General features: G+C 32.6%; 1 protein-coding gene across 11 annotated transcripts in view; it reads left to right on the plus strand.

Annotated features, from left to right (window-relative positions):
• SYBU (syntabulin) overlaps nt 1–12,750 on the plus strand; it is a 134,933-nt gene that overhangs the window by 71,558 nt on the left and 50,625 nt on the right. For all 11 annotated transcript variants that reach the window (XM_074266826.1, XM_074266843.1, XM_074266813.1 and 8 more), the window contains one exon: nt 6,164–6,361. In XM_074266826.1, the coding sequence (XP_074122927.1) occupies nt 6,164–6,361 (198 nt within the window). The remainder of the gene's footprint in view (nt 1–6,163; nt 6,362–12,750) is intronic.

Here is a 12,750-nt window from a genome sequence, read left to right on the forward strand (position 1 = left end):
CATGGTCAGTTTCCAGGGTAATTAGACTATTTGTTTTTATATAATTTGTGAAGACATTATAATCTGTTCATAGGCTACTTGACATGATATCATATTACATGTGGTTAACCTAACTGTCTCAGGACTCCACAGAGAGCCATGTCAGCATTGCCATAGCCCAAGGACATTTCATGTAAGGTTTCAAGCCCCCTGAGACTATACTATACTGAATCAGAACACTCCCTGGTCCATCTGGTCTGACATTCTGCTTCCAGCAATGGTACCGGATGCTGAAGAAAAGCCAACTGACAGGCAAAGAAAGCCCAACTGAGCCAATTGTTCAAAAGTGCACAGAAGGAAGCACACGACTGGGTGACACCCTGATGAAATTGGCCTCTTTTCCTTTGCTGTGGCTTTAGTTTGTATAGACTCAAATACTCTCCTAGTAAAAGGAAAACTAGCATCTTTGCCATTTCTGGAACTGGATTGCTTTTTGCAATTTGAGCTGTGGCCAAAACAGGCAAATGTCAGAAGGCTCTATGAGTAATGGTCTTGACAGATCCTCTTTGGCAAGAAACATGCTGCTATGCCATCATTGCTGGCTTGGTGGTGAGGGTTGACTTAAGGGCTTAATCACAAAACTAGTGATTCACCAAACCCCTTTTTTGTGGTCCATTTCCATCTTTACCCCCTCCCCAGCATCTGGATACAGTACAGTACTAGATACCTCTTATCTTAGATGCTCAATAAGTGATTAATTCAAAATTGAATTGATTCAAAATAAAGAAACTCTAATGTGGAAATTAATTTAACATGATGTCCCTAAAGTCCATATGCACTCCGATGATAAATAATATGAAATATAGGTAAAAAAAACCCAAAAACAAAACTTGTGGAAAAAATTGCTACTGAATCTCTATAGACAAGAAAGTTTTGGGGGGTTTTGGGGGGTTGAGGCAATTGGAGTCTCTTGTTTGGGGCAATCATTCAAGGATGATAGTTTTCCTAAGTAGTATAGTTAAATAACAAAATTAGGTCCAAAGAGGTGATGGCATTTTATTTTGAGATAAAAAAAAGTAAGTTTCATTATACTGAAGAACAATAAGTTCTAGACAGGTGTGTATTTGTTTTTCATCAATTATAGGAGATTGAGGTCAAGTCTTATTTCTGCTTTTGACCTTTGATCCTGAGACAATGGGTAGAATACTTGGACCTGGAGTTAGAAAGGCCTGTGTTTACATGCTGCTGCTTATTAGCTGTGTACCCTGTGCAAGTCACTTAACCTTTCTGCCTCAGTTTTCTCAATTGTAAAATTAGATTAATAATAGTACCTATTTTCCAGGACTCTTGTGAGGATAAAAGTTAATGAGATATATGTAAAGCGCTGAACATAGGGCCTAGCACATATTTGTTTCATTTTTCCTTTAAAGTAGTTTATAAGAATAATCAGAGTAAAAACAATTTATTTTCCATAGTAGTTTGCAGATTTGTTATTTACTAATGGGTCTCAAGGTATAAAAAAAGAATTAATAAAAAAGTTCTATTTACATTAGGTGACAAGGTCACCATAATAAGACCAATATAATAAATGTTTTATAACAAAAATATAGTTATGGTTGTTTGCTTAATGTAAATTAAACCAATGAACCAACAATAAACCTTTATTTAAATAAATTATTATTCCTGTAATTTTGTCAATGCATGATTTTTTCAATTAAATGGGAATTCACATTTATTCTTTGAAATCTTTATCTGTTATGGTTGCCACTTTTTTAACCACAACTCTTTTATAGAACAACTAATATATACTAGAGGTTTTCCTCTTTTTCAAAAAAGAACAATGGGATACCTCTGTATCACTAGGGGTGTCCATCTATTTAACAAGAATGTCAATGATGATAAGTAATTAATCTATTTCCTTTTCCAGCCATCTACATTCTCAATAATGTCTTTTATGCTACTTCTCACATTGATGTCAATATGTTACACATAGTAGTCTAAAATGTGACAATATTTTGAGTTATTTAAATTTTAATTCTTCTGAGATCATGATATTCTATGATTCATAGCCATATAGCATTGCTAGAATAGTACTGTTAAATAAATGAGTTTTTTTTCATTAGAGAACTATTTGGAATCTTTTAAAACTGCACAATTTGCTATCAAGCAAAGTGCCAAACAGAATGATAATATTTTCACTTGTGTTCACTAGCTATGGAAGATATTTTACAGAAAAATCTCAAAAGAAAGAAAGAGTAAAATAAAGGTTTCTCTTTGAATGATTTGGATATTCTAATGTTTCTCTTCCCAGATTATGTCATACAAATTAATGGAACATTTCAACATCTCTTTAGTGAAATTCACTGTAATTTGAAATAGATTGAACTAACTCTATTATGTGGGAAAAACAAAAAGGATGAAAGCATAAATGCTCCCAACTAGGCAGATACCTCATTAACTCTGTGTGTGTGTGTGTGTGTGTGTGTGTGTGTGTGTGTGTGTGTGTGTGAGAGAGAGAGAGAGAGAGAGAGAGAGAGAGAGAGAGAGAGAGAGAGAGTGAGAGTTAGTTTTGAATGACAGGTTGACTGATGATTAGCTCCTAAGTATTTTGATTATAACTGTGCCTTTGCAAGCCATTTCTGTATTTTTAAAGGAATTTCTTAGATACTTAAACTAGTTTTTACTGTGTATATTAATATTGGAATACATCATTTCTACAAATTGGTACATGGAAAAATTGACATAAATTATATACAATGTGAAACATATTTGGCCTATTTGTATATTTACTATATCAAGTATACTTATTTACTTGATAAGCTTTGTAGATTTATTGTATTATCCCATGAGCAAAGAAAATATTCGTAAAAAGATAAAATGACAGTTGAAGAGCCAAAAAGGCCCTTGGAGAAAATTTAATTCAAGTTCTTCTTTAGTGAGACAAAATAATTTGCTTTAGAACAATAGGCATTTTGAAGGCTCTTCTATAAATTATATTTTAAAATAATAAGGCTTTTACAACAACAAGGTTAAAAGTATAAAAATTCAGATACCATCACATAAAAAAGATAGTATAGAACATGAGACTTCTATTGTAATACAGCTCATACAAAGGGAAATCAATTATATTGAACTATAGTAAATATTTGGCAGAGGACCAATCAAAAAGAATAATAGATAATTTTAGCTTTTATGGTAGTTTGTTAAAGATTATATACATACTTATACTAAGCTTTAAATGCTTGGTGATTGATTGGTTTGCTGATTGATGAAACAATTTTCCATGTCTTCACATGGTGGTAGTTTAACTATTAATATACTCTGAATGGAAAAAAAAATAAAGATTTCTGGAATCCATGCAAAATAATTTCAGTAGCTCAGGCATACATAACCTTCAGGTCACAAATTACTGTTTTATACCAGAGAGATATGTTCAAGTTGAAGATATTTAGGTTAAATATTGTATAAAATCTAATATAAATACTTGAAAGAATCCAGTGGAATAAATAGCCTTTTGTAGAGTAAATAATCTTTTTTTTTTTAATATAAATAACCATTCTCAAGTTGTCTGTTTTGTTATTTTTGTCTGTTGTTATTTTTTAAATGTTTTGCTTTATCAAAATATAAATACAAGATTCTACCATCACAAATACACAACTGAGTAACCTATGCACAAGACATTTTATAGAACGCAGATGTAATCCTCCTTTTGACTTTGCTTGTGTTTGAAGAAGCCTTTACTCATTAAATGAATTAATTTCGAATCATGAATGTGTAATAACATGCCACTGAGAAAATAAGAAAAGCTTTTTATTGAATATAAGCTTTATCATGCTTATTTACTCCAGATAGCACTATGCCTGATGGTATGTGTGTGTGTGTACATATGCATGAGGCAAACACAGGGCTACTTTTTTTTTTATAAGCAAAAAAAGCAGCTGCCCTGTGTTCTACAGAGGATCCAGTATAATTAGTCTAAAAAAGAGCAGAGAATCTAAAACTATGCCTTTCAAGTACTAATAATGAACAAATGTCCAAATTTACTGCTTGTTCACCTGGCTTGACAGAGGTGACTAGGTAGTATGTTGGATAAGAGTCCAGTATTTGGTATCGGGAAAACTGGCATTCAGATTCTTCCCCCAGATATTTATGCAATATCAATCAAGTTTCTCTTTCTCAGTTTCCTTATCTATTTATTTACTATTTTTTTAAAAGGTGGGTGGAAATAACTGCAGAATCTCTTTGGAGGTAAATGTAAGTTGGTAAACATTTATTAAGTACCTACTATGTGCTAGGTATGTGCCATTAGGGATACAAAAAAAGGCAAAAAGCAGTCCCTTCCCTCCAGGAGCTCCTAGTCTAAAGAGCAAAAGGATCAAGAGAAAGAATATACCTAAAGTACTTTGTAAACCCTAAAGCATTATATAAATATGATCAATTATAATGAATGTTTAACTTGGACTAACATAACATAGAAATTACTCTCAAGACCCCCTTGCAAATTGCCATGGACTACTGAAAAAAATAATAAATAATTTCAATAAATTTGTTAAGCACTTACTATATGCCAGGAACTGGTTTAGGTGACAAAAAAAAAAAAATTCCTACCCTCAATAAGCTTTCATTTACATAAATCATAATTTAAAAAAATAAGGGAATCTATAGAGGGATGGTGGAGAAAAGGTACCAGAAGTCAGCTTAATATTTAAGAATCTACTATATGCTAATAGCTGGGAATGAGACAGGAAGGAATGGCAGAGCTACTATTTTTCATATAGGCAGGACTTCATTTCACACCTGACTGCACCTCTTTGGATGTCATCATATCCCCAAGAAACTCATCTTTCTGCAAGAGCTAACAAAACTTTTGATACTCACATCTCCTCAGTACCCTTTGTTTACAGGGGAGAACTTCCATTTAAGGAGGGTCTTCAGCCCAGCCATTTCCTACCCAACTGTACTTCATGTTCTTTACTGACTAAGTTAGTTACCCTCCCCCATTCCCTTCACACAATCCCTTTTTTTCATACCTTCCTTTCATATGTATCTTCAGCCTTTAATATTGAATGAATGAATATAGAAAGTAGCACCTGAACAGAGCTTTCAGGAAAATAAAGAATGAGGAAATGATATATATATTCAAGGCATAGTGGACAACTTGTGGCAAGAAAGATCATCATAAAGTTGCAAAAGGAAAATTAGCTCAAGTGGTCTTACAGTTAATATGATAGGTGAAATCAGGGGTATGTTTTTAGTAGTTTCCAGTCATGTCCACTATCTGTCAATGTTTTGGGGTTTTCTTGTTAAAGATCTTGGAGTGGTTTGCCATTACTTTCTCCAGCTTATTTTACAAATAAGGAAACTGATACAAAAGGATTAACTGATTTGCCCAACACCACACAGCTAGTTAAGGTCTGAGGTCAAATATTTGATCCCAGGTCTTCTGGATTCCAGATCCTGCACCTATCCATAGTGATACTTCACTGCCTTAAGGTTATGTTGGTAAAACTTTAACAACTGGTTCTTCAAAAAAAGTACCAAATTTTAAGTTTAATCCAAATTATTAACATTTTCTCCATCACTTCCTTATGTATAGATAATCAACAAAGCAATTATTAATTTTCAAGGTATAAATGCTCACATTGAAAATTTAACAATTGATCCCAGACAGCACATCTCTGACTGATGAAGACATATGAAAAACTTTATTGTACAGAATAATTAATTATTTCTAAGCCAAGAAGCCCAGAAAGAATTTTCAAGTACTTTTTTAAATAATGTATTGATTTTCTTTCTGACTTAAGTAAACTATCATTGCTTTATTATAAACTTTAAAAAAACTATTTTAGTTTTTTTAAACTTTTAACTGTTGACATCATTTTCTATATAACCACTAAATCTTTTCCTGTCTCCTCCCCTTCCCTTCTACCTACCATGTACCTTGCCCCCTACTCTATTGAAAATAATAAATACTCACATTTATATAATAGTCTAAAATTTTCATGAAAGCTGGGAAGAAAATATTTTAAAAAGAAAACAAAAAATCTTGAACATTCTACAAAATGTGCCCAGGACTACAATAAAATGAGGTGCATTTACCTATGAGTCTATAGCTCAACAGATTGTTTGCTATTTCCATTGTATTCCTTGATTAACTATCAGCACTTTTTTTTGTTTCTTGTAGATGACACTGGATGTCCAAGTAGCCAGTCAGTATCTCCTGTAAAGACTCCCTCAGATACTGGAAACAGTCCAGTTAGCTTTTGTCCTGGAAGTGATGAAGATTTTACCAGAAAGAAATTTAATATTGGAATGGTTGTTGAAGGAAATACCCAGTCATCCCGCTATAAGAAGGAACCAAAAACATGTCTCACCAAGCCAGGTATGTATATACCATACCATAATATGTATATGTATATATGTATGTATGCATATATATATATGCATACATACATAGATAGCACAAAACACACATATATATTTTGTGTGTATAGACATGTATATGTATGTACATATGTGTATGCATGTATATATTTCATTGTCCATATATGGCAATTAATTCTAATTAAGCAGTGAACATACATTCTTCTCCTAAGTCAATAGAGAGCATGGGCTCTCCATTGGGCGCATAAATGATTTCTTTCTACAAGGAAAAGGAAAATTCAATGTTAAATTTCCATATTTGACTCTCTGCAGCAAAGAAAGCAAACTCTCATTTATGGCAGTAGGCAGCAGCTGAAAGTCAACAATACAAGAAAATGACTTAATGCTACTGGAGCCAGACTTAATTCCATTAAGATATCTGATTGTTTTCTGTGATCTCTAAAGTTACAAGATTATGATAGAAAGAGGGGAAAATGCAAAAGATGAGGTACAGTGACTACCCCCCAAAATTGTCAGCAATAGTTATTTTGATTTCATTAATTAATAATTTTTGGAATGTCAAAATATATAATAATTCTAATTTAAAGGTAGAAGATATTGTCTTTATTAAAATTTAAAGATCACAGGTCTTGATGTTAGAATTCAGATAAACATATTTAGACATCATTGTCTTTGGTATCCAGAATGGTCTCTGCTTCTCAATCAGAAAAAGTTGATCTATGACTTTCATGTATCTTCATCAGTTATGGACCATGTCTTGATTTCTTGTTAATGATGATTATACTTATTTGTGGCTTAAACTCTAAGCAACTCCATTTTATCAGAGCCAAAGCAAAATATTGTGTGTGGCTGTATATTCTCTGCTATTTGCTTTAATCATTCCTGAGTAATTGATGTCTATGCTACTCAGACTTTCCATTCTCCTTCAAAACCTTTTTGCTTACTCATAAAAGGTAATTTACTATCATATATGAAATTGTACTTGATCTTTCAATATTTGGATGAAGGCAATTTTTGAAAAAATGTACAGTTTCTAGCAGAGATATGAGTGCTTAAAGAGAGGGTCCAGTAAAAGTTAATTGAGATGAATTGTTAAAATCTGATCTTTGTAGAAAAATAAAAGGGAAAGGAATGTTTTACTTAACTGATGGTTTGAAAAGAACAGAATGTAAATGTAAGTGTATTTGGTCAAAATACTTTAGAAAGCTTATAATTTTCAGGTAAAACAGTGGAAATAAGTCAGGGAGTCTGAAATACCATCAGAAAAGGAAAAAAGTTTCATTGTACATGGGTGGGAGAATGGAGGGAAAGGGATGGGGAGGATATGTGTTCAAATGAAGAAATCAAGGTAGATTATCTAAAAGGAATTGAATGTTATTCTTCACATCATTCCTCTGCTCAGAAATCTTCAGTGGCTCTCTATCACATATTTAAAAAGGCTCAAACTCCACAATATCCTAGTAGCCCATAATTCCATCTTTTATCTCAAATTAATCCCTGATGGCATTCTATATTCCACCTACATTGGAATATTCTGTGCACTGGAATATTCATTGTACTCTCACAGCTCTATGCCTTTGCTCAAATAGTTTCCTATTCCTATAATCCCCTCCACTTTGGGGGAAAAAAAAATGTTGTAATAGAAAAAACAGTGGATTACAAGTTAACAGAAATATTATGATTATGAATTCTTAAATTCTTTACTTATTATCTTTGTGAATGTGGGGATTTTTTGCATATACAGTTAAAACTAGTAGATCTATAAAGTCCTTTCCCTATTTGTTTCTGAGACAACAAAATATATTAAAATAAAATTAAAAAGTTGAAAAATAGAAGAGAATGCAAGGTATCTAACATTAAAAACAGAAATAAATTAAGAATAATTGGATTCCCTGTAAAGTATGAACAGGCCAAATCCTGAATACCAACTTTCAAGAATTCATAAATGAAAACTTAACAGATCTATTAACAACAAACATCTAAAGTAAAAATAGAAAGAGTCGACTAGTCCTATCCTAAAAGGAACCCCAAAATGGGGAAGAGAAAGAAGGGAATAAGCAATCATATAGTGTGCAGTATATTTCAGGTGGAGTGCTAAGTGATTTACAAATATTATCTCACTTAATCTTCATAACAACCCTGGGAGGTAGGTACTATTATTATCCCCATTTTATAATTGAGGAGACTGAAGCAGACAGAGGTTAAATGAGTTGCTAGTAAGTGTTTAAGAACAAATTTGAAATTAAGTTTTTTTGACTCCAAAATCACTGTTCTCTATACACTGTTTCATCTGTATCACCTCACTGAATAATGAAGGAAATTCAATAAATTTATACTCTTAGGAATGTACAGACAGAATTTGGAGCCTCAAAGAAAATTATTAAAAGCAGTGAGATAGAGTTCAGATACCAAGGAAACACAGTGAGGATTGCATAAAATTTGGCAATCACTATAATAAAAAATAGAAAATAAACTATAATTATAAAAAGCAAAAATTAGTGGATTATAGCCAAGAATATCTTACTCTGCCAAATACAGTACAATCCTACAAATGGAGCTTTCATTGAATAGAGAAGTCTTTTGAACTTTGAAAAAAATACCAAAGTTGAATAGAAATTGTGAAATGCAACCATAGGAATCAAGACAAAATGGAAAGTTAAGTAAATTTGAGAAATTGGAAGGGGCTAAAAGATATTGGAAAACTTTCTAATTGGAGGAGAAAAGACAAATGTCCCTTCAGAATTCTTAAAGTTTTGACATCATAGAGAAAATTAACTAAGACAAATGAACAATCCGGGTGTATTTTCTTTCTTTTTTAATGACCTGAGAAAAGAGAAAGAAAAGAAAAAAAAATGGGTAGGTTAGGGAAGAGATGAGGAAAGAAGGAGTGGAACTATTTCTCATAATTGGGGCAGGAGCAGAAGGGCATAGAAACATGTAGGAAGGGTGGAGGAGTGGGCACTAAATAAATATCAAATCTCTGAACTGGAAAAAGGAGTTTTGATTAAACAAATAGAGTAGGATTGAAATACTTTAAATTGATCAGAGAAAAAATAACCAGAGGGAGATGAGAGTTTAATAGGAAGAACTGAATCAAGGAAAAACAGTCAAAAGCAAATCTAATAAGTTGCCCATATTAAAAAGAAAAAAAAAAAAAGCATAGCAAATGAAGAATAAAGCAAGTTCTTAGAAACTGTCAATTTATATGGTAACAAAGTTAATAATTAAATGAAATTAAACAACATATACAAAAATAATGTAACCAGATTGATGGAATTAGATCCAGATCCAGAAATAGAGAATGGGAATAATACAATCTCATTAAAAAAAAAAAAAAAAAAAAAAAAAAAAAGTTGAACAAGCAATTAATGAATTCTCAAAGGAAAACTACACCAGTAGATTTACAAATGAATATTTACAAATGAATCCTTTCAAAATTTCAAGAAAAGTTCATTTCAATATTAAAAAACTGTTCGCAAAAATAGAAAAAGAAAAAATCCTTAAAAAATGTCTTCTGTAATACAAATATAATCTTGATCCTTAAGGCAGGGAGAAACAAAGCAGGCACTTTTTGAAGGATTACAAAATTTATGTGGTAACAATAGGGGCTAGATTTCATTAACCTAGTAATTAGAAGATTTCATTAATGTTGGGAATTCACAAGTAAGAAGATTCTTTCTATTAATGTAGGTTGGTATCTTTTCTGCAATTTATAGTCTTGGAGAAGTTCCTGGAGCATTGAAATATTACATGACTCATCTTGGGTCACACAGCCTTTATCCAATCATATTTTCCTGACATTATTTTTTTTTGTAATTAGCAAAAAACACAGGAATACTTAGTGATTTTTTGTTTTAGGAAGCTCAAGCATCAAGTTTTACTTTTTAAAAATGTGTTATTTTGAAAGGAAGCTACTGATATGTGAGGAAAATGTGCTGATTGACCTAGAGTTCTCTAAAAGTTCAATAGAATGAATCTGTCAAGTTTATCCCTAGGTGGAGGAAATCACTGAAGTGGGACATGAAAATGATGCTTGTGGCTGAGGCAACTGAGAGGTCAATCATTCAACTCCAGGAATGGGCAGAAATTGATATCTGTAGCTTTCTGCTTCCCTTGACTAAAAACCAAAATGGCCCAATACAATGGGATTTTAAGTGATAAAGATGTTTATATATTTTCTGTCTGTTATCCTGTTTTCCTAAAGCCCCTGTTTGGTTTATGGCTAGGTCATAGATCCATTTTCATGATGATTTTTTTAAAAATATAGAAATAAATATTCTTACTGCATTACTAGTTTGACATATGAAATAATATTCCAGTGGCCTAACTGCATTAAACTTCTCTAAACAACTACTTACCCAGAGTCCCTAGAACTCGATACACTTTAATCTACTGGTTCAGTTATACAGAGAGGTGGAAGCAGGCACAAATGTTAAGAAACAAATATTTAGAAAATGTGGAAAGAAAATGGGTGAAAGTTTTGCTTAAGCCCACTGTAATTTAAAACACTATTCTTTTTTTAAAAAAGAACATTCAGAAACAAAAGTTGAAATCTCCATTTAAATGGCAATATTCTAACTCTTTACCATTTAAACTAAGTCTGTATTTCCTTTTCATCAGATAACATTGCTCTTAGTGAAATTGGAGCCACTGCCTGGCCCAACAACACCTAGTTTACAACAATAGCTCAAGATATAATCCTTTCACATTATTTTCCATGTTTCACAGGGCATTTGCAAGAAACCTCAGAAAGTCCTAACTAGTGCTGTGATTCATCAACCCCATTTCCTTAAATAGATATAAGCAATTTCACACACTGGAAAAAAAAAATGAACAGTAATCCTAATGCCCATATGCCAGGCTTCTATCACTAACATCTTTGCTACTTCAGTCATGGTTGATTTATGTGAAATCAAAGTAATGATGCCTCATTTAATGCAGATGTCACTTATCCAGCAGCTTCAGCTATCCAGAACAGAGCAGCCTGGGAAATAACTAAAAAGACTTCTAACAACAAACATAGAAGTCACAAAGACTGTGCTCTAATGTTTATACATTTTATTCATGAGATACATCCTCAAACCCACATACAGAACCTAGTTAGACTTTTATTAAATTCATTTCAACCAAAATTGGTTATCTGGTTCCTTTAGGCCACAGTGTCTCAGAAGCAAAATCTAAAGAAGACTGTGGGAGGCTGAGATGTAGCCAAGAAGGGAGGGCTAGTTTTCCTTCTGAAAGGAATATATACAAAACAAAATTCTCCCACTCCCCTCAAAAAAAAAAAAAAAGTTATTAAAAGTTATTGTGCCAAAGGGCGAGTTTCATTTGTATCCTTAACACCTAGTATAGTCCTTTCCACATGAAGTACATATAACAAATATTTGTTGAATTGAATTGAAAAGCAAACATCACAATTCAAAGTTGGGTACCCAACTGTCATTTGGTATCTTATTAACTCTGATAGCCCGATAAACCTCAGTAGACACTGAAGGTATCATGGACTTGAAAGTACTTATCTGATCATGATTATTATAAGCCTGAGCTATCCAAGAAAAGTTCTATACTATAGTCATCAATTAGTCAACAAGCATTTATTAAGTTTTTTAACTATGTGCCAGAAAGCTAAGCACTCCAGTCTATATCTACTGCTTTCACTAATTTCAACTCCATGAAACAAGATGTCTCCAGACAATCTCCTATTGTCTCCCCTTCACTCTTCTGTCTCTTTTTGTGTGTTATTTTCCTCATTAGATTGTATCTCCAGCACTTAGCACAATGCCTGGCACAAAGTAGGAGTTTAATAAAAGTATATTAGATTAGATAGAAAGAAAGAGGGAAGGAGGAAGGGAAGGAGATAGAGGAGATGAGGGGGAAAGAGAGAGAGACAGAGAAAGAAAGAGAGAGAGAGATGGATATAGATGGATAGATAGATGTCAAGGCAGAAGAACCAGATAATTAAATTTAGTTTAATTGCATTTAATAGAGATACCAACTAGGTTCTATGAGAGGACTTGAAGGATTTATATATGAAATATACTATATATACACATACAGACATACAGAATCTTAAAAGAAGAAGGAGGGATTAGAGGGGGGACCCCCCAAAAAAAAACTTCTAGTAGAAAGTAGAATTTAAGATATGTCTTAATGCAAGCCAGGGAAACTAGGTTTACAAGGTGAAGAGAGAGAATTCTAAATATGTGGGATATTCAGTAAAAATGAACAGTCAGGAGATGGAGTGTCCTTTGTGAAGAACAAGTCAGCTAGTGTCACTTGATCATAGAGTACATGGAAGAAAAAGTAGGATATTGTGTAATGCATCTTGGAAATATTTGCTCCAAAGTAGTTAAAATAAAGTATCAAAGGGGTAAACTTCAGTTATTT

This window comes from Sminthopsis crassicaudata, chromosome 1, assembly GCF_048593235.1.
Source record: "Sminthopsis crassicaudata isolate SCR6 chromosome 1, ASM4859323v1, whole genome shotgun sequence".
Lineage (NCBI taxonomy): Eukaryota > Metazoa > Chordata > Mammalia > Dasyuromorphia > Dasyuridae > Sminthopsis > Sminthopsis crassicaudata.